We start from the raw sequence: 23415 nt of genomic DNA, 5'->3' as shown, positions 1-23415 counted from the left end.
AAGAAACAATACTCAGGGTTGCTAAAAATAAAGGTACTTTATTTTAGTGACAATGTGCCAAACATATCTCAGTAGATATGCTCCCTTAGGAGGTAAGTAAAATACACAAAATATACACACAAACCAAAATCAGGTAAGTAAAGTAGTGCAAACACTGTAGAATACAATAGGATGCAAAAGGCCTAGGGGCAGCACAAACCAAATACTCTCAAAGTGGAATGCAAACCACAAATGGACCCCTAGGCTAGTGTAGTGTGTAGAGGGTCGCTGGGAGTGTAAGAAAACACTAAGGGTGTCCACGATGACCCACCCCAAGACCCTGAAAAGTAGGAGTAAAGTTATACTACTTCCCCAGAAACACACCAAACTTGTGCTAGATGAGTCTGCAAAGACCACAACAGACTGCAAAGCACTGAAGACGGATTCCTGGACCTAAGGACCTGCAGAGGAAAGGGACCAAGTCCAAGAGTCGTGAAAGTGTCCGGGGGGCAGGAGCCCACTAAACCCCAGATGAAGGTGCAAAATGGCTGCCTCTGGATGGAAGAAGCTGAAGATTCTGCAACAACGAAAGGTGCTAGGAACTTCTCCTTTGTGCAGAAGATGTTCCACTGAGTGCTGGAGGACGGAGCATTGTTTCTTTGGAGAAAGACCGCAAACAAGCCTTGCTAGCTGCAAAGGTCACGTTTGACAAATAAGGGTGCTGCCGGGGCCCAGAAAGGACCAGGATTTTGCCACTTGGGAGAGGAGACAGAGGGGGCCCTCAGCAACACAGAGAGCCCATGCATAAGAAGGCAGCACCCACAGATGTACTTGAACACGGGTTCAAGAAAACTGAGCATGGCAGTCATCTCAACACTACAAAAGAGGGTCCCACAAAGCCGGTGGTCAACTCAGTGAGATGGGCAACGCAGGACGGAGTGCTGGGGACCTGGGCTAGACTGTGCACGAAGGATTCCTTGCAAAAGTGCACAGAAGCCCTAGCAGCTGCAGTTCAGGTGGTGCACAGGATTACTGTCTGGAGAGGGGAGGCAAGGACTTACCTCCTCCAAATTTGGATAGTTGGACCACTTGTAGGAAAGTACCATCTTGCCTGGCATGTTACCCCCATTTTTCACTGTATATATGTTGTTTTAGTTGTATGTGTCACTGGGACCCTGGTAACCCAGGGCCCCAGTGCTCATAAGTGTGCCTGAATGTGTTACCTGTGTAGTGACTAACTGTCTCACTGAGGCTCTGCTAATCAGAACCTCAGTGGTTATGCTCTCTCATTTATTTCCAAATTGTCACTGACAGGCTAGTGACCATTTTTACCAATTTACATTGGCTTACTGGAACACCCTTATAATTCCCTAGTATATGGTACTGAGGTACCCAGGGTATTGGGGTTCCAGGAGATCCCTATGGGCTGCAGCATTTCTTTTGCCACCCATAGGGAGCTCTGACAATTCTTACACAGGCCTGCCACTGCAGCCTGAGTGAAATAACGTCCACGTTATTTCACAGCCATTTTACACTGCACTTAAGTAACTTATAAGTCACCTATATGTCTAACCTTTACCTGGTAAAGGTTAGGTGCAAAGTTACTTAGTGTGAGGACACCCTGGCACTAGCCAAGGTGCCCCCACATTGTTCAGAGCCAATTCACTGAACTTTGTGAGTGCGGGGACACCATTACACGCGTGCACTACATATAGGTCACTACCTATATGTAGCTTCACCATGGTAACTCCGAATATGGCCATGTAACATGTCTATGATCATGGAATTGCCCCCTCTATGCCATCCTGGCATTGTTGGTACAATTCCATGATCCCAGTGGTCTGTAGCACAGACCCTGGTACTGCCAGACTGCCCTTCCTGGGGTTTCACTGCAGCTGCTGCTGCTGCCAACCCCTCAGACAGGCAGCTGCCCTCCTGGGGTCCAGCCAGGCCTGGCCCAGGATGGCAGAACAAAGAACTTCCTCTGAGAGAGGGTGTGACACCCTCTCCCTTTGGAAAATGGTGTGAAGGCAGGGGAGGAGTAGCCTCCCCCAGCCTCTGGAAATGCTTTGTTGGGCACAGATGTGCCCAATTCTGCATAAGCCAGTCTACACCGGTTCAGGGACCCCTTAGCCCCTGCTCTGGCGCGAAACTGGACAAAGGAAAGGGGAGTGACCACTCCCCTGACCTGCACCTCCCCTGGGAGGTGTCCAGAGCTCCTCCAGTGTGCTCCAGACCTCTGCCATCTTGGAAACAGAGGTGCTGCTGGCACACTGGACTGCTCTGAGTGGCCAGTGCCACCAGGTGACGTCAGAGACTCCTGCTGATAGGCTCCTTCAGGTGTTAGTAGCCTTTCCTCTCTCCTAGGTAGCCAAACCCTCTTTTCTGGCTATTTAGGGTCTCTGTCTCTGGGGAAACTTTAGATAACGAATGCATGAGCTCAGCCGAGTTCCTCTGCATCTCCCTCTTCACCTTCTGATAAGGAATCGACCGCTGACCGCGCTGGAAGCCTGCAAACCTGCAACATAGTAGCAAAGACGACTACTGCAACTCTGTAACGCTGATCCTGCCGCCTTCTCGACTGTTTTCCTGCTTGTGCATGCTGTGGGGGTAGCCTGCCTCCTCTCTGCACCAGAAGCTCCGAAGAAATCTCCCGTGGGTCGACGGAATCTTCCCCCTGCAACCGCAGGCACCAAAAAGCTGCATTACCGGTCTCTTGGGTCTCCTCTCAGCACGACGAGCGAGGTCCCTCGAATCCAGCGACGCTGTCCAAGTGACCCCCACAGTCCAGTGACTCTTCAGCCCAAGTTTGGTGGAGGTAAGTCCTTGCCTCACCTTGCTGGGCTGCATTGCTGGGAACCGCGACTTTGCAGCTACTCTGGCCCCTGTGCACTTCCGGCGGAAATCCTTTGTGCACAGCCAAGCCTGGGTCCACGGCACTCTAACCTGCATTGCACGACTTTCTAAGTTGGTCTCCGGCGACGTGGGACTCCTTTGTGCAACTTCGGCGAGCACCGTTTCACGCATCCTCGTAGTGCCTGGTTCTGGCACTTCTCCGGGTGCTACCTGCTTCAGTGAGGGCTCTTTGTCTTGCTCGACGTCCCCTCTCTCTGCAGGTCCAATTTGCGACCTCCTGGTCCCTCCTGGGCCCCAGCAGTGTCCAAAAACGGCAAACGCACGTTTTGCGTGTAGCAAGGCTTGTTGGCGTCCTTCCGGCGGGAAAACACTTCTGCACGACTCTCCAAGGCGAGAGGGATCCGTCCACCAAAGGGGAAGTCTCTAGCCCTTTTCGTTCCTGCAGAAACCTCAGCTTCTTCTGTCCAGTCAAAGCTTCTTTGCACCCGCAGCTGGCATTTCCTGGGCATCTGCCCATCTCCGACTTGCTTGTGACTTTTGGACTTGGTCCCCTTGTTCCACAGGTACCCTAGATTGGAAATCCACAGTTGTTGCATTGCTGGTTTGTGTCTTTCCTGCATTATTCCTCTAACACGAATCTTTTGTCCTTAGGGGAACTTTAGTGCACTTTGCACTCACTTTTCAGGGTGTTGGGGAGGGTTATTTTGCTAACTCTCACTATTTTCTAATAGTCCCAGCGACCCTCTACAAGGTCACATAGGTTTGGGGTCCATTCGTGGTTCGCATTCCACTTCTAGAGTATATGGTTTGTGTTGCCCCTATCCCTATGTTTCCCCATTGCATCCTATTGTAACTATACATTGTTTGCACTGTTTTCTAAGACTATACTGCATATTTTTGCTATTGTGTATATATATCTTGTGTATATTTCCTATCCTCTCACTGAGGGTACACTCTGAGATACTTTGGCATATTGTCATAAAAATAAAGTACCTTTATTTTTAGTATAACTGTGTATTGTGTTTTCTTATGATATTGTGCATATGACACTAAGTGGTACTGTAGTAGCTTCACACGTCTCCTAGTTCAGCCTAAGCTGCTCTGCTAAGCTACCATTATCTATCAGCCTAAGCTGCTAGACACCCTATACACTAATAAGGGATAACTGGGCCTGGTGCAAGTACCCCTTGGTACTCACTACAAGCCAGTCCAGCCTCCTACATTGGTTGTGCAGTGGTGGGATAAGTGCTTGAGACTACTTACCACTCTTGTCATTGTACTTTTCATAAGAGAAAAATATACAAAACAAGGTCAGTGTATATACACATAGCCAAAAAGTTTTGCATTTCCTCTTTTCACTCTTTTCTAAGTGCTGAAAAGTACTTCTAAACTTTCAAAAAGTTCTTAAAAGTTTAAAAAGTTTTTTTCTGTCTTTCCAAAAAGTTCTGAAAACTTTTTTCTCTTTTTCTATCACTTTAACTCTCTCAAAAAAATGTCTGGCACAGGAAAAAATGTTGAACTGTCCAAACTTGCATATCATCACCTTAGCTGGAAAGGAGCAAGGAGTCTCTGCATAGAGAGAGGTTTGAGTGTAGGGAAGAATCCTTCCTTAGAACTGTTAATTAATATGCTTAGAGTACAGGATAAGGCCATAAGTGCCCAATCTGTAGAAAAAGTAGCTAATGGTTCTCAATCTGATCCAGGGACTCCCCCAGGAAAAGGTTCAGGAAAGAAACTTCTCAGCCTGCCCATTACTAGACAGTCTAGCATAGTTGGTACAGAGGTTGAATCACATCATACTGATGATGTGCTCTCACATTATGCTGGTAGCCAAGCTGTTAGGGTGCCCTTTGTAAGGGACAGGTCTCCTTCTGTTCATTCCCATCATACCTCTGTATCTAGAAATGTCCCTCCCACCCACCCTGATGACAGATTGTTAGAAAGGGAGCTCAATAGATTGAGAGTGGAACAAACCAGACTGAAGCTCAAGAAGCAACAGCTGGATTTGGATAGACAGTCTTTAGAAATAGAGAGGGAAAGACAGAAGTTGGGTTTAGATACCCATGGTGGCAGCAGCAGTATTCCCCATAGTCATCCTGCAAAAGAGCATGATTCCAGGAATCTGCACAAGATAGTTCCCCCTTATAAGGAGGGGGATGACATTAACAAGTGGTTTGCTGCACTTGAGAGGGCCTGTGCTGTACAGGATGTCCCTCAAAAGCAGTGGGCTGCTATCCTATGGCTATCATTTAGTGGAAAAGTTAGGGATAGGCTCCTTACTGTAAAAGAAAATGATGCCAATAATTTCCAAGTTCTTAAGAATGCACTCCTGGATGGTTATGGCTTAACCACTGAACAGTACAGGATAAAGTTCAGAGAGACCAAAAAGGAGTCTTCACAAGACTGGGTTGATTTCATTGACCAGGCAGTGAAGGCCTTGGAGGGGTGGTTACATGGCAGTAAAGTTACTGATTATGACAGCCTGTATAACTTAATCCTGAGAGAGCATATTCTTAATAATTGTGTGTCTGATTTGTTGCACCAGTACTTGGTGGACTCTGATCTGACCTCTCCCCAAGAATTGGGAAAGAAGGCAGACAAATGGGTCAGAACAAGAGTGAACAGAAAAGTTCATACAGGGGGTGACAAAGATGGCAACAAAAAGAAGGATGGTAAGTCTTCTGACAAGGGTGGGGACAAAGCTAAAACAGAGTCTTCATCAGGCCCACAAAAACACTCTGGTGGGGGTGGTGGGTCCAAATCCTCCTTTAATCAGAACAAGGAAAAGAAACCATGGTGCTATTTATGTAAAATAAAAGGCCATTGGACAACAGATCCCAGTTGTCCAAAGAAAGGCACCACAGCTCCTACCACTACAACCCCTACTGCTACACCTAGTGTCCCTACTAATAGCAGTGGTGGTGGGAGCAAACCTACTAATAGCCAATCCAAGGGAGTAGCTGGGCTCACTTTTGGTAATTTAGTTGGGGTTGGTCTGATTAGGGAGACCACAGAGGCTACTTTAGTCTCTGAAGGGGCTATTGATTTAGCCACTTTGGTTGCTTGCCCCCATAACTTGGAGAAGTACAAGCAACTAACCCTAATAAATGGTGTTGAGGTCCAGGCCTACAGGGACACAGGTGCCAGTGTCACAATGGTGATTGAGAAACTGGTGCACCCTGAACAACACATACTTGGACACCAGTACCAAGTAACCGATGCTCACAACATAACACAAAGCCACCCCATGGCTGTTGTAAATCTCAACTGGGGGGGGGTAACTGGTCCAAAGAAAGTTGTGGTAGCTTCAGATTTACCTGTAGACTGTCTATTAGGGAATGATTTGGAGACATCAGCTTGGTCAGATGTGGAGTTGGAGGCCCATGCAGCAATGCTGGGCATTCCAGGGCATATTTTTGCTTTGACAAGGGCTCAGGCCAAAAAGCAAAAAGGACAGGGAAGCTTGGATCCTGGAACAATGGACCAAGTGCTCCCTAAAGCTAGGGCTAGTAGAAGCAAACCACTTCCTACTATCCCTCCCTCTACAGTGGATTCAACTTCTGAGGAAGAAGAATTCCCTCCCTGTGCAGAACCTACACCAGAGGAGCTGGAAGCAGACACTGCTGAGCTTTTGGGTGAAGGGGGGCCTGCCAGGGAGGAGCTGAGTGTGGCACAGCAAACCTGTCCCACATTAGAGGGTATCAGACAGCAAGCTGTCAAACAGGCTAATGGGGATGTCAGTGACTCTCACAGAGTTTACTGGGAGGACAACCTCTTGTACACTGAGCATAGGGATCCTAAACCTGGAGCTGCCAGGAGATTAGTGATTCCTCAGGAGTACAGAAAGTTCCTCCTAACACTGGCACATGACATTCCCTTAGCTGGGCACCTGGGTCAAATGAAAACTTGGGACAGATTGGTACCATTGTTTCATTGGCCTAGGATGTCTGAGGACACAAAGGAATTTTGTAAGTCCTGTGAAACCTGTCAAGCCAGTGGCAAGACAGGTGGCACTCCAAAGGCACCCCTTATCCCACTGCCTGTGGTTGGGGTTCCCTTTGAAAGGGTAGGGGTTGACATAGTTGGCCCCCTTGACCCTCCTACTGCTTCAGGCAATAGGTTTATCTTAGTGGTAGTGGACCATGCCACAAGATATCCTGAAGCTATTCCTTTAAGGACCACTACAGCTCCTGCAGTGGCAAAGGCCCTCCTGGGAATATTTTCCAGGGTGGGCTTCCCAAAGGAAGTAGTATCAGACAGAGGAAGCAATTTCATGTCTGCATACTTAAAGGCCATGTGGAAGGAGTGTGGTGTAACTTACAAGTTCACAACACCCTATCATCCACAAACAAATGGACTGGTAGAGAGATTTAATAAAACTCTCAAAGGCATGATTATGGGACTCCCTGAAAAACTCCGCAGGAGATGGGATATCCTTCTACCATGCCTCCTTTTTGCCTACAGGGAGGAACCCCAGAAAGGAGTGGGCTTCAGCCCCTTTGAACTTCTTTTTGGACACCCTGTTAGGGGTCCACTCACACTTGTAAAGGAGGGTTGGGAACAACCTTTAAAAGCTCCTAAGCAGGATATTGTGGATTATGTACTTGGCCTCAGATCAAGGATGGCTGAGTACATGAAAAAGGCCAGTAAAAACCTTCAGGCCAGCCAAGAGCTCCAGAAGCAATGGCATGATCAGAAGGCTGTTTTGTTTCAGTACCAACCAGGGCAGAAAGTGTGGGTCTTGGAGCCTGTGGCCCCAAGAGCACTCCAAGATAAATGGAGTGGACCCCACACAATTGTTGAAAAGAAGGGTGAAGTCACCTACTTGGTTGACTTAGGCACTGCCAGGAGTCCCCTTAGGGTGCTCCATGTCAACCGCCTGAAACCCTACTATGACAGGGCTGATCTCACCCTGCTCATGGCAACAGATGAGGGACAGGAAGAAGACAGTGATCCTCTACCTGATCTCTTCTCTTCCACAGAACAAGATGCTCTTGTGGAAGGTGTAGTTTTGGCTGATTGTCTTACTGCTGAGCAGAAAGATAATTGCATAAATCTCCTAGGACAATTTTCAGAACTCTTCTCTACTGTGCCAGGCACCACTTCTTGGTGTGAGCACACTATAGATACTGGAGACAGTTTACCTGTCAAAAGTAAGATCTATAGGCAGCCTGACCATGTCAGGGACTGCATAAAGCAAGAAGTTCAGAAAATGTTGGAACTAGGAGTGGTTGAGCACTCTGACAGTCCATGGGCTTCTCCTGTGGTACTGGTACCAAAACCCAATTCTAAAGATGGAAAGAAGGAAATGAGGTTTTGTGTAGACTATAGAGGTCTCAACTTGGTAACCAAAACTGATGCTCACCCTATACCCAGGGCAGATGAGCTTATAGATACACTGGCATCTGCCAAGTATCTAAGCACTTTTGATTTGACTGCAGGGTATTGGCAGATCAAATTGTCAGAAGATGCTAAACCTAAGACTGCATTTTCTACCATTGGAGGACATTACCAGTTTACTGTAATGCCTTTTGGTTTGAAAAATGCACCTGCCACTTTTCAGAGGTTGGTGAACACAGGCCTGCAAGGGCTGGAAGCTTTCAGTGCAGCATATTTGGACGATATAGCTGTCTTTAGCTCCAGCTGGGATGATCACCTGGTCCACCTATGGAAAGTTTTGGAGGCTCTGCAAAAGGCAGGCCTCACTATCAAGGCTTCAAAGTGCCAGATAGGGCAGGGTAAAGTGGTTTATCTGGGACACCTTGTTGGTGGGGAACAGATTGCACCACTTCAGGGGAAAATCCAAACTATTATTGATTGGGTTCCCCCTACCACTCAGACTCAGGTGAGAGCCTTCCTAGGCCTCACTGGGTATTACAGGAGGTTCATTAAGAACTATGGCTCCATTGCAGCCCCTCTTAATGACCTCACATCCAAGAAAATGCCTAAAAAGGTATTATGGACAGCAAGCTGTCAGAAAGCTTTTGAGGAGCTGAAGCAGGCCATGTGCTCTGCACCTGTCCTGAAAAGCCCTTGTTACTCTAAAAAATTCTATGTCCAAACTGATGCATCTGAATTAGGAGTAGGGGCAGTCCTATCACAACTTAATTCTGAGGGCCAGGATCAACCTGTTGCTTTTATTAGTAGGAGGTTGACCCCTAGAGAAAAGCGTTGGTCTGCCATTGAGAGGGAGGCCTTTGCTGTGGTCTGGGCTCTGAAGAAGTTGAGGCCATACCTGTTTGGCACTCACTTCATTGTTCAGACAGACCACAAACCTCTACTTTGGCTAAAACAAATGAAAGGTGAAAATCCTAAATTGTTGAGGTGGTCCATATCCCTACAGGGAATGGACTATACAGTGGAACATAGACCTGGGAGTAGCCACTCCAATGCAGATGGACTCTCCAGATATTTCCACTTAGACAATGAAGACTCATCAGGTAATGGCTAGTCTTATTGTCCTTCGTTTGGGGGGGGGGGGGGTTGTGTAGGAAAGTACCATCTTGCCTGGCATGTTACCCCCATTTTTCACTGTATATATGTTGTTTTAGTTGTATGTGTCACTGGGACCCTGGTAACCCAGGGCCCCAGTGCTCATAAGTGTGCCTGAATGTGTTACCTGTGTAGTGACTAACTGTCTCACTGAGGCTCTGCTAATCAGAACCTCAGTGGTTATGCTCTCTCATTTATTTCCAAATTGTCACTGACAGGCTAGTGACCATTTTTACCAATTTACATTGGCTTACTGGAACACCCTTATAATTCCCTAGTATATGGTACTGAGGTACCCAGGGTATTGGGGTTCCAGGAGATCCCTATGGGCTGCAGCATTTCTTTTGCCACCCATAGGGAGCTCTGACAATTCTTACACAGGCCTGCCACTGCAGCCTGAGTGAAATAACGTCCACGTTATTTCACAGCCATTTTACACTGCACTTAAGTAACTTATAAGTCACCTATATGTCTAACCTTTACCTGGTAAAGGTTAGGTGCAAAGTTACTTAGTGTGAGGACACCCTGGCACTAGCCAAGGTGCCCCCACATTGTTCAGAGCCAATTCACTGAACTTTGTGAGTGCGGGGACACCATTACACGCGTGCACTACATATAGGTCACTACCTATATGTAGCTTCACCATGGTAACTCCGAATATGGCCATGTAACATGTCTATGATCATGGAATTGCCCCCTCTATGCCATCCTGGCATTGTTGGTACAATTCCATGATCCCAGTGGTCTGTAGCACAGACCCTGGTACTGCCAGACTGCCCTTCCTGGGGTTTCACTGCAGCTGCTGCTGCTGCCAACCCCTCAGACAGGCAGCTGCCCTCCTGGGGTCCAGCCAGGCCTGGCCCAGGATGGCAGAACAAAGAACTTCCTCTGAGAGAGGGTGTTCTCCCTTTGGAAAATGGTGTGAAGGCAGGGGAGGAGTAGCCTCCCCCAGCCTCTGGAAATGCTTTGTTGGGCACAGATGTGCCCAATTCTGCATAAGCCAGTCTACACCGGTTCAGGGACCCCTTAGCCCCTGCTCTGGCGCGAAACTGGACAAAGGAAAGGGGAGTGACCACTCCCCTGACCTGCACCTCCCCTGGGAGGTGTCCAGAGCTCCTCCAGTGTGCTCCAGACCTCTGCCATCTTGGAAACAGAGGTGCTGCTGGCACACTGGACTGCTCTGAGTGGCCAGTGCCACCAGGTGACGTCAGAGACTCCTGCTGATAGGCTCCTTCAGGTGTTAGTAGCCTTTCCTCTCTCCTAGGTAGCCAAACCCTCTTTTCTGGCTATTTAGGGTCTCTGTCTCTGGGGAAACTTTAGATAACGAATGCATGAGCTCAGCCGAGTTCCTCTGCATCTCCCTCTTCACCTTCTGATAAGGAATCGACCGCTGACCGCGCTGGAAGCCTGCAAACCTGCAACATAGTAGCAAAGACGACTACTGCAACTCTGTAACGCTGATCCTGCCGCCTTCTCGACTGTTTTCCTGCTTGTGCATGCTGTGGGGGTAGCCTGCCTCCTCTCAGCACCAGAAGCTCCGAAGAAATCTCCCGTGGGTCGACGGAATCTTCCCCCTGCAACCGCAGGCACCAAAAAGCTGCATTACCGGTCCCTTGGGTCTCCTCTCAGCACGACGAGCGAGGTCCCTCGAATCCAGCGACGCTGTCCAAGTGACCCCCACAGTCCAGTGACTCTTCAGCCCAAGTTTGGTGGAGGTAAGTCCTTGCCTCACCTCGCTGGGCTGCATTGCTGGGAACCGCGACTTTGCAGCTACTCCGGCCCCTGTGCACTTCCGGCGGAAATCCTTCGTGCACAGCCAAGCCTGGGTCCACGGCACTCTAACCTGCATTGCACGACTTTCTAAGTTGGTCTCCGGCGACGTGGGACTCCTTTGTGCAACTTCAGCGAGCACCGTTTCACGCATCCTCGTAGTGCCTGGTTCTGGCACTTCTCCAGGTGCTACCTGCTTCAGTGAGGGCTCTTTGTCTTGCTCGACGTCCCCTCTCTCTGCAGGTCCAATTTGCGACCTCCTGGTCCCTCCTGGGCCCCAGCAGCGTCCAAAAACGCCAAACGCACGTTTTGCGTGTAGCAAGGCTTGTTGGCGTCCTTCCGGCGGGAAAACACTTCTGCTCGACTCTCCAAGGCGAGAGGGATCCGTCCACCAAAGGAGAAGTCTCTAGCCCTTTTTGTTCCTGCAGAAACCTCAGCTTCTTCTGTCCAGTCGAAGCTTCTTTGCACCCGCAGCTGGCATTTCCTGGGCATCTGCCCATCTCCGACTTGCTTGTGACTTTTGGACTTGGTCCCCTTGTTCCACAGGTACCCTAGATTGGAAATCCACAGTTGTTGCATTGCTGGTTTGTGTCTTTCCTGCATTATTCCTCTAACACGACTCTTTTGTCCTTAGGGGAACTTTAGTGCACTTTGCACTCACTTTTCAGGGTCTTGGGGAGGGTTATTTTGCTAACTCTCACTATTTTCTAATAGTCCCAGCGACCCTCTACAAGGTCACATAGGTTTGGGGTCCATTCGTGGTTCGCATTCCACTTCTGGAGTATATGGTTTGTGTTGCCCCTATCCCTATGTTTCCCCATTGCATCCTATTGTAACTATACATTGTTTGCACTGTTTTCTAAGACTATACTGCATATTTTTGCTATTGTGTATATATATCTTGTGTATATTTCCTATCCTCTCACTGAGGGTACACTCTAAGATACTTTGGCATATTGTCATAAAAATAAAGTACCTTTATTTTTAGTATAACTGTGTATTGTGTTTTCTTATGATATTGTGCATATGACACTAAGTGGTACTGTAGTAGCTTCACACGTCTCCTAGTTCAGCCTAAGCTGCTCTGCTAAGCTACCATTATCTATCAGCCTAAGCTGCTAGACACCCTATACACTAATAAGGGATAACTGGGCCTGGTGCAAGGTGCAAGTACCCCTTGGTACTCACTACAAGCCAGTCCAGCCTCCTACACCACTGGACAGTCTGGGTCACTTGGGTCCACCACCTGTGTTCCAGGGGCCATGCTCATGAGGATGAGACGAGTCCCAGAGTACTGGTGACGCTGTTGTTTGGTGCTTGCTGGAGCAGGGGGAAGATTCTGTCAACCCACAGGAGATTTCTTTGTGGCTTCCAGTGCAGGATGAAGGCAGACAGCCCCCAAAGCATGCACCACCAGGAAACAGTCAAGAAAGCCGCCAGGATTAGGCGCTACAATGTCGCTGGTAGTCTTCTTGATACTTTGTTGCAGTTTTGCAGGCATCTTGGAGCAGTCAGCGGTCGATCCTTGGCAGAAGTCGAAGAGAGAGGTGCAGAGGAACTCTGGTGAATTCTTGCAAGTCGTTATCTGAGGAAAAGCCCACAGGAGAGACCCTAAATAGCTCTCAGAGAAGGATTGGCCATCTAGTGAGGTAAGCACCTATCAGGAGGGGTCTCTGATGTCACCTGGCCACTCCGAGGCCTCCATTGTGCACTCACACCTCTGGATCCAAGATGGCAGAGGTCTGGGACACACTGGAGGAGCTCTGGGCACCACCCCTAGGGTGGTGATGGACAGGGGAGTGGTCACTCCCGTTTCCTTTGTCCAGTTTCGTGCCAGAGCAGGGACTGGGGGTTCCCTGAACCGGTGTAGACTGGCTTATGCATAGATGGGCACCATCTGTGCCCTTCAAAGCTTTTCCTGAGGCTGGGAGAGGCTACTCCTCCCCAGCCCTTAACACCTATTTCTAAAGGGAGAGGGTGTAACACCCTCTCACAGGAGAAATCCTTTGTACTGCCTTCCTGGGACTGGGCTGCCCAGGCCCCAGAAGGGCAGAACCCTGTCATTGCAGTGGCAGCAACGGTAGCTGCAGAGAAAACCCTAGAGAGCTGGTTTGGCAGTACCTGGGGTCCATGGCGGAGCCCCGGGGATGCATGGGATTGGCACCCCAATACCAGATTTGGCATGGGGGGACAAATTCCATGATCTTAGACATGTTACATGGCCATATTCGGAGTTACCATTGTGAAGCTACATATAGGTATTGACACCTATATGTAGTGCACATGTGTAATGGTGTCCCCGCACTCACAAAGTCCAGAAAAATTGCCCTGAACTATGTGGGGGCACGTGGGCTAGTGCCAGGGTGCCCTCACACTTAGTAACTTTGCACCTAACCTTCACTAAGTGAAGGCTAGATATATAGGCGACTTATAAGTTACTTAAGTGCAGTGTAAAATGGCTGTGAAATAACGTGTGCGTTATTTCACTCAGGCTGCAGTGGCAGTCCTGTGTAAGATTTGTCTGAGGTCCCTATGGGTGGAAAAAGAAATGCTGCAGCCCATAGGGATCGCCTGGAACACCAATACCCTGGGTACCTCAGTACCATATACTAGGGAATTATAAGGGTGTTCCAGTGTGCCAATTAGAATTGGTGAAAATGGTCACTAGCCTATAGTGACAATTTTAAAGGCAGAGAGAGCATAAGGACTGAGGTTCTGGTTAGCAGAGCCTCAGTGACACAGTTAGTCACTACACAGATACACACATTCAGGCCACAAACTATGAGCACTGGGGTCCTGGCTACACTTATATTCTGCAGGAAATGCAATCTTCATTGAGAAGTGATGTAATCTAGCACGGAGAAAGAGCAAATATTTGAACTATTTTAAAAAACGTATTTTATTACACTTGAATTCTACTGGGATATCACATTAATTCAAGATTGACTCAGTAAAGCATAAGAAAAGAATTGGGAAGCGACACAAAATACAAAATGTTGCATGCTTTCCCCTCAAATAAGCTGTGAGCCAATACTTTTTATATTCGTAGATTTCATTTTAGTTTTCTTTTGTATGCACTGCCCTCTCCTGGTTGAAAATTAGCTACTCGACAACCTATCCGCTGCAATTAAAACTACTATGATCCATCAGGGTAAAAGTAATGCTTTGAAAGAGCTGCTCTTTTTGAAGTGACCAGATGCCAGTCACTAAATAATTACAGAAAGGGCGAATCCGATGAGCCATACCTGCAATGTGATACATTCTGCAGATATTCCAAAATGTGTCCATATTTGCCACACAGAATAATCAGTATGAAAGCGGATTATTTTGTAATCTTTCCAATGTGAGCCACTTGCTCGAGTTCATTTATTTAATTCAAAGTACATAAAACAAGACTAGATACTTTGGAAGCCTTGACCGCCAGGGGAAAGCTTAATACCATAAATAAATAAATTTATAGGTGTTATTAGTATATTTTGGACATGGTGGGATTAGCAACCGAACACACACAGAGCAGAGGATGTCAGACTGTAGTTTAGTGGGCGAACATATTGCCTTTAAGCACCTAGTAACTGTGCTTTTAAACAACATGCACACATCCCTCGTTGCTAGAACCTGGTTTAGCGAGACAACATCCTCTTTAACGCAATAAGAACCTGGATCCAAGATAAACCATTCACGGAAACTGCTAGTCCCAAACAAGACATGTCAGAAATGAGAACTATTTCAAAGTTTAAAAAACAATTCGTGAGCATAAGACACGTCAGAGCCAGCGTCTGGCGCCATCTACTTGTTGAATGTGTGTTAGCTGCCTCGTCATTAATGATGAGGGCAGTTTTGGTTTAAGTTGCTTCAAAATCTATGAAACAGTAAGTATTTCACAGCATTAGTGCGTGGCCTTCAAAAAGCGCAGGGCTCCAAGAATGAATAATGACGGGCCTGGTCCCAAAAAATACGAATTTACGTTGCTTGCCCTCCGTTCATGATTGGCGCACATAAGGTTTTGACAGTACAAAGCTAGTTGCATTTAAAGACGGCTCTTATACCTTCCGCGGTGACCAAGGAATGGGTCCTTTACTGTGGTCCCGTAAAGAGTGAACGTTTTGGCAATTAAATTTAGATTTTTTTAAAATCAATTCTCAGACCTACCAGCGGAGGTACAGGAACTCTCGCAGGTTTTTGAGAGAAGTATCGCCGAGATTTCCGGATGGCAAATTTTTCAGTAGGTAGGGACTTGCCAGCAATTTTCAGTTTTAGACTAGGAACAGTTCTGAAAAAGTGAAAAAAACGAGCCTATTAAGCGTTTTAGGCAATATGAAGTAATGTATTCCAACATCTGTAGATTCACAAAAATGCTGCCATAAATCGAACTTCATATTAGGCCCTGCATACATTAGCTTGCTCACAATTCAGTAATTAGTTCAAACAACGACTTGAAATTGATAAAACAGATCAACTTTACTTTTCAAACCGAATAATTAGGATGGGAGTGTTTTTGCCTCCTACGGTCTGAGATCTGGGTAAACATTGTTCTTTTCCTGAAATATTAATACATAGGAATTCGTTTGGACCAGTGGAGGATTGCATTAAGAATAAAAATAGCTGACCCATCTTTTCCCTAAAAAATGCAAGACAAAAGAAAATTAGAACACCAAAAGAAAAAAAGACATTATTACAGTGCTTGAATTTTAATATTAAAGGTACTATCCAATTAAGGGTGGTGAGGACCAGACTTTCCAAGCCTTCAGAAGCAAACCCACCATAGACCCACCATTCAGTTACTGATTGAAATGTATAGGCACCAGCTTTCAAGTACCCACAACGTGTTTCCGTTTGGGGAGCGCGACAGCGTGTACATGCTCTAGAACCTGAGGCTCACATTACCCGCACCCTGGTTATTGCAAGTGCAATATTTTTGTCCCCATAATTGCAGGGATGTTAGTTGTATTTCTGGATCACACTACCACCCGTATCCTGGCGCGCCATAGGTGAGTGGAGCTAGCTCTATGGGGACTTCTTGCCGAATTTAAGAAGAAAGGGGGAGGGCTCTGATGTGATGTGGGAGATCACTTCATGCTTTAGGTGCGATGTACGAGATGGCTCGACCTCACGATCTTTTTTGTATACGTGAGCTAACAGTTAGGCTGAGTGGATATGTTGGGGGTGGGAGGGGTGGGGTTGGTAGAAATGTATGTAGCTATTCAGGTAGGCAGGGCCTCTGTTGTGCTGTGCTTTGTGCATGTGGAGCTTGAACTGTGTGAGCTTGCGCCTGGGAAGGCAGTGGAGGTCCCTTAGGTGAGATGTGATGTGGGACCCGCATGGGAGATTGAGGAAAAGTCTGGCCACAACATTCTGGATGGTCTGCAGTCTTTTCGTGAGTTGCATGTTCTTTCCTGCACAGTGACGGGCAAAAGAAGCAGAGAAAAGCACAATCACAGACAAAACAAATGGCTCACTCACGGGCATAAAGAGACAAACAAAAGGCACAATCACAGACAAAAAGAATTGAAAAATCACTGCACAAAGTAAAAGACAGTGGCACATAAGATGAAAACAGAACTAAAAGGTCACAAAGGTGATAGAGGCAAGAACGTGAGTGAGAGACAGCGAGAGAGGGAGACGGAAGCTTCGAGGTACTGAAGCTGGGTCTGAAAGGGCATTGACCAATCAAAAGATACTGTCAGAATTGGTAACTCTGTGAAATGGAATTACTGTTGGATTACAAATAATCTCCTATGGACCCCCTACAGAATAACTTTGTTCTGCCTGTTTGTCCTTGGGTAGAATTGATTCAGAAGGATTCCAGGACAGTTTCCAGTGTGGTGCTGGACATCACTTGTGATTATGGCTTCAGGCCACCACTTATGACCATGGATGACTCGGGTAAGCGGCAAACACTATAATCTTAACATTATGGGTGAATCATCTGGATCCGTTTCACATTTATCGTCCTAGTCAGTCTGCTGCTGACTGGTGGCTGGCAGCCATAGGAGAAACGGCTGAGTGAATGATGTGTGAATGCTCCTGGAACGCAACTTGGAACCATTGTATCCTACGGAGTGTCAAGCAGAGCCTAGTGTGACGTAAACCCTACTGTGGGGAAAGTGGTCTCTCACAGAAATGGTGAGGCGCACTGCAGAAAGACTTATCACCAGCCTGCCATCTCAACTAAAGTGAAGGTGACCAGTTCACTTTAAGCAGGCTGAATTCAAGGTGGAACACAGTGTTTTAGAAACCCCTCTGGGTGTAGAAAATCTGCTTGTGTGGTGCTGAAAATTTGAGATCCCAGCCGGGTTGAGGAAACAGCGGATTGGCCCTCTGTTTCTTGAGCAAAGAACCGACCCACGCTTTAAGAAACCTGTGTATAGTGTGAAAAGAGTAAGTCTGTATGTTGCTCAGTATAACAGCTCTAACTCATGTATTGAATTTTCTGATGTTGGCTCATGACAGGTATCTCTTCTCTGTAATCATCCTCCTGAACCGTTCTGCAGCTTTTGCTCACCAGACATTGTTTATGACTCCAACCTCCATAGATGTGCCGGTTGTGACTCTTGAGTAGTTTGCCTTCTAACATTCAAACCACACTTTGCCTCCTTAACATATCCTCACACTCCTTTCTTTTGATTTGTTGATCCCATCGTGTGTAGCCTGTGCACAGTCCAATTCTGCCTACATACAATGTCCCTCAAGGACATCATCTCCTCATTTGGTGTTACATATCATCTCGATGCAGTTAACACACAAACTTATTTTCCTCTTCCACCTTCATGCTAAAATATTCAATTGACTCGCTGCCATCTGCCACTGGCTGGCTCTCTGATCCTGATGTTCACTCTGCTTGGACTATCCTTTCACACCCCAGAGTCTTCACCCATGATGATCCTAATCCCTTTTATCTGCAGGGGACCTTCTTCCACAGTTTAATTCCCCCAGGAGGGCGGAGTTCTTCATCTCATCCAATTTCTCACCAGTCACGATCCAACTACTGACAATTTGAAGGAATTACCCAATGTCCTAATCTACAGAGCAAAATCACTAATTAATACCCTAGTAATGAGTAATTGTATTGTTTTAGTAGTCCAACAATGACATGGAGATATTGCTCCATTTAAGGATCAAGAGTCTAGGTTTTCCACACTGATCAGCTGTTAGGTCTTGCGCAAATCACAATATCTCCTCATATGCCTGGGATATGAGCTTCGATGAAAATACTAAATGACAGGTTTAGGCAACATATATAAAGGACGTTTAACTTTCTATTCCTTATTTATACCTGTTGACAAGGCAATGCCAGGAGGCAATGGAAACTGTGCAAAAATAATGCTCATATACAAAATGAACACAAACATGATCAAAAAAAGAAAGTGGAAAGCGCAAGCATGTAAAGGAGAATAACATTTAAATAAAAACAAATGGTAAACAAGGAGTAAGATGTACCTTAAGGTTAAAGTAAGCTAAAACCTACTTTAACATGAGTGTTTGAAGTCCAGCCACAGGCCTGGACCTGGAAGAAGTTGGATCACAACATGTATGGAGTTGTAAAGAACTAAAGCAGTCATGGAAAAAAGCTGTCAACAAAAACAAATAAGCGGGGATTTGGAAACATCCAATCATCGGGTTCCTTTGCTCCTCGTCTCATGGGAGCCCTGAGAAAGTGTTTAGCTTACCAGCAAGGTAGGCAGGCTGACCAATTGCATCGTTGTACAACACTTTGTAGTCATTACCAAAATTCATATCCATCATAAAAAGGCTTCCTACCCTTGGTCCCCTAAGCATTTCAGAAAGATCTCTAGATGAGATTGGACAACGTGTGTATATGTGAAATAATGTATAAAGATGTCAATTCACCTGAACACTTCCATTCAATAATTTCTTACTATCGGGCAAATCCTTCCGCTGCTCTGTGCAAACATATGGCAGAATAACCACTATCAACTACCTTGCATATGGATGCAATTCCTATTATTTTTCAAATCACGGCTAACCAGGCCAACTGAGAAAACTTAAAAACAGTTGTAATAAAAGGTAGTAGTGTGTAAATATTGACAAAACAAAAATGTAGGTAGTTAGAAGAAGAAATGTTAATAGTTTATGGTGACTGGGTGGTAAACAAAACTAAGGGGTCAGTAAGTTATAGGTGTTTGGACATCATGTTTAATCTTTAATGAGTAAACAATAAAAGGAATGCATTGTTTCTAGGGACAGCACTGTAATATAGGAATTGTCTATTCTTACAAGCATATTGTGGGAAAATAGTCTCCATTTACTTCTATGGAAGTAACATTTTGAGTATGGCATGCAAACAGAATTATGATTTCTTATGAGAGCCTCTTAGAATGAGGGTGAGAGTTCCAACAAATTTAGTGCTTCAAATGGCATGAATCAGTCATGTATGAAGCCAGTTACATTTCTGAAAAAGAAAAAGTAACTCGCTAGAACACAGTCTCCAGCCTTTCGTGGTCAGATTTTCAAAAGGGTGATACCACAGTGGGGAAATGCAATGAACAAGCTATTGAGACCTGCTGCGTTATCTTTGACACTAAAAGCCCTTTGCATAATTGCTTACAATCTTAAACAAAAGCTTCCTCGAAAATGGTATCTGTACTGTTAGCACTTTAAAAGGCGAATGCGTTATCAAAGAAAAATAATTCTTGCAACAGACACCTCCCGGTGTAGCCAGAGATTCTTTGTGTTATTATTTCAGGACGCCGCAGGGCCAAAAATTGCACCTAAAAATCAACGTTGACCCGGGGTAGAAGCTTTCTAGTTTCTTGACACTGACAAAAGCAAACTAGTTTGCTCTATTTTGTTGATAATTTTCTGCTAATTTGCATGTTGGCTGTACCCAGAAGCATGTTTTAGGACATCTGTTTCTACGGCATAATATAATGCCATAATGAGGCAAAGAGGCCAAAGCCTTCCTATCAAGTTTGATTCTTTTGATTTTGGTATTAAGTTGGGGCAAATATTGTAAATTCAACGGTACTTTTTTTAAAGAAATGGCTTTAGTGGTTTGCATTAAACATTATAATTAAGAGGTAGTGTGTGCGTATTATTGTGATCTATTTTGCAACGTTTTACGGGTTTATTTAGCTCTAATGAACTATTCAACTTTAATCATTGCACAAAGAAAGAGTAAACCAGTCTTTTGAGTAAGGCACTTGATGTAAATAATTTAGCCTTACTGTACCTGAGCCTAGTTTGATTATTTTCAGAGTAGTCAGATTGTTTGTTGGGGTCCAAACAATTTGCCTAACAAGAGCTTTGCTTAGTAAGTACCCCCTTTCCTAGGCAAAGTAGAGCTTCAAACGAGAGAAAGGGGTCATCTACACCTTGGCTACGCCTCAGGAATAGTGGACATTGTCTACTCCATAGTTGGAGCTGTGAGACTGTCTTGACTTCTAAAAGCTCTGAGTTGATGGTGGTAAGAACTGATGCCTGGCATTTGGTGTGCTTCGCTCGTGAAGGCATGAGGACGTACGAGCCAAAATTCGAGACACTACAGAGCAAAGCCTGCAGCAGAGTTGTAACAAATTGTGAGTTGATGCCTTTTTGCACTGTAGCAGGAACACGGGGAGCACAAAGATGGTGTCAACCAGGTTGGTGCTTGGCATTGCATTGTGAAGTATGTTGCCAGTTGGCATTTTTCAAAAGAAAACCTCCATTATTATTAATTGCTCATTATCATTCAAGCTATTAATAGGATATCTAGCCATCTTCTGGCTACATTTGTGACTTGCTATTAATGAAAAGAGAACTTTACTTTTAAAATCTGTCAGCTTAAGTGATGTTCCCCAAAAGTACGAGTTGAGGTAGTTCAAGGACATGGGGCCATCTCTGAACCTTGGCTTAGATTGGTGCATGCTCAATAGAAGCATGTTTTAATGTCACCCAGAGAAGTAAGCAAGAGAGAGTGCCTTGTTCATCCAAAGATTCCACACTCTCCAATCCTGCTCCCGCCCATCCATCAAGCTGTTGTGAGAATGTGGTGACTCCATTAGATACAGTCTGCAGCTTTCAAACTTGTTCACCAGGCCCAACCACCACAATACAAAGGACTAGGCCCATCACATGCTGGCTTTTCGTCAACAGTCTTACTAAAGATACATATACCCAAAACAACGTTTACTTTACACTTGGCCTTTTAACATAGTATTAATTGCCTCCTGTTATAAAACTTTATTTTAAGATGTTAACCTAAATTTTCTTACTGGAGTTGGGGAAAGGGTTAAGTATATTTATACATAGATGACTTCTCTGTTTACCTCAAATGCTTATGTGTAAGAGTTAATACATTTTGACTATACATAGAATCCCCTTTATCTGGACATTATGGTTTTAATCTGCATTGTTTTTTACTTTAAGAATGGCCAAGCTACTGTATTCAGAGCCCTATGTACATTACAGCCTGTTAATGGTCTTTGGCTCACCATTGCATTGTGAGTAGCCACGTTTGGGTTTTAGACAAGCTGTGATTTAGTGAATGAAGCTGCTTATTTAAAGTTTGGAAGACTGTACTTTATTCCACCAAGGCAGTGGATGGATGCTCTTCTTAAGATTTTCTGAGCGGGCACCATGTTCAGAGTGGCAGCACAGCAGTGTTTTGTTTTTTCAAAAACTTGTACTTTAGTTTTCAAAAACACTAATGGCAATGACACCTCAAATCGGGGGTAATTTTTTTTTTACTGTTCAGAATTGACAGTTTTTTCCTGGCCATCCAGAACAGGAAAAATGACAACGGAACATCTGCTCTCATAAGGCGGATAGTCTGACGTCCAGTGACCGACTGCTCAAGAGCATCAATGGTTTCAACTGGGACTGCCAGCTGAAACATGGCCGCTCTCCCAACTCAAGGTGGAGCAGGCGGATGAATAGCTTGGCCCACCATGTCCTCCAAACTCTAAACAGGGACCTAAGTTGTATCACCTCCTGTACTCCCTGTCTGTCCAGTGACTTATCTAGAGTTCAAATTTATTAAAATATATAAAGAATAAATGCTGCTATATTGGGACATAAATGAATAAACTACCGACAGGGGAAAAACTGATTTGGTTACAGTATATATAAATAGATATACATATAGGACTTACTTGAATAGCTCGACTTCATCCTCCCCAAAAGGCCTGCCTTCTTCCTCTCCAAACATACTGAGGTATGAAGCTTTCATGTAAACGTATGTAGCCTGCAGGAAGAACACAGTTTTCGATGTAATTTATGTACCCAGCCAGCCACTGAAACAGACCAGTGGAAAGACTATATTCAAATTAGCATTTGTACGGCAATTCTTGGACTCTTGCGAACCATTATATATATTTTTTAAATGCCACAGACAAATGCCTGTCACCCATGCATACCAGACCCCACTTAAGGCACTCTTCTCAATGCAACCGCAGCAATCTTTCAGGGACAATAAACCTGTGTAATAACCGATTTCAGCCTACCCTACCTCACCCTTGAAGAAACACACCAGATAGCCCACCTTCCTTCTCTCACATCACTCTCTATATGATCAGTTTCTAAATCATTTGGAAAGACCCGAGGTAAATTTTGCTTCATTCCTGCACTGGCATAACAGACACATCTTTTCATTCCTTCGGCCTGAGTCATGGTCTGTTATTCGGAATCCCTCTCCCTTAGTATCATTTGCTTCACAGCTTCCTGTCTAAAACTGTGTTATGCTGCAGTCCACCTAACACACTACATGCATTTCCCAGCTTTTTAAATTGCTTTCTAGGATCCTGCGTAATTTCAACAGCTTAAGTCCTCATCCTTGGACAAGTGTATATACATCATGCTTGGCTTAACCAAATTTCACCAAACCTACAGATTTTCTATTATTTCTACGCACAACTTCTCCACATGAAGACATGTCATAGAACATAGACCACTGTCCTAACATCTTTCTTTATAGAAATATCACAAATCCTCTCCTTGTTCGCTTGCTTGGACTTGGTCACATCTACTACCCTATGGCAAAAGTTATTTCACTGCCTTGCCCTTTTTCAATCTAAGATTAAAAATTATTCTCCCGTAGGTGCAATATCCCATGAGAACAAGCACGAGCTATCTGACGGCTATTGATGCAAAAGCCTTCACTTTATGCAACCCAACTGCCCCACTGAAGTTACCTAACCATTGCTCATTAAAACCTAGCAGACTTATCCCAGAGATCCATTTGCACCATCCTGCAGGCTGTTTTAACAGGATACATGCATGACATCCTCCATCGGCTCTCTAGGAGTGTAAAGCTTCTTCATACCCCCACAAACCAGGCAGCTAATATTTAAGCTGTTGTCTTATTTTAGCACTCCACCATAG

General features: G+C 45.4%; 1 protein-coding gene across 2 annotated transcripts in view; it reads right to left on the bottom strand.

Moving 5' to 3' along the window:
- The window catches only part of TTC39A (tetratricopeptide repeat domain 39A), a 553301-nt gene that overhangs the window by 82559 nt on the left and 447327 nt on the right, over nt 1-23415 (bottom strand). For both annotated transcript variants that reach the window (XM_069232685.1, XM_069232686.1), the window contains exons 13-14: nt 22188-22279; nt 15247-15367 (exon numbers count right to left, since the gene is read on the bottom strand). In XM_069232685.1, coding sequence (XP_069088786.1) covers nt 15247-15367; nt 22188-22279 — 213 coding nt within the window. The remainder of the gene's footprint in view (nt 1-15246; nt 15368-22187; nt 22280-23415) is intronic.

Source organism: Pleurodeles waltl, chromosome 4_2 (assembly GCF_031143425.1).
Source record: "Pleurodeles waltl isolate 20211129_DDA chromosome 4_2, aPleWal1.hap1.20221129, whole genome shotgun sequence".
Lineage (NCBI taxonomy): Eukaryota > Metazoa > Chordata > Amphibia > Caudata > Salamandridae > Pleurodeles > Pleurodeles waltl.
This window is presented reverse-complemented; position numbering and strand designations above follow the sequence as displayed.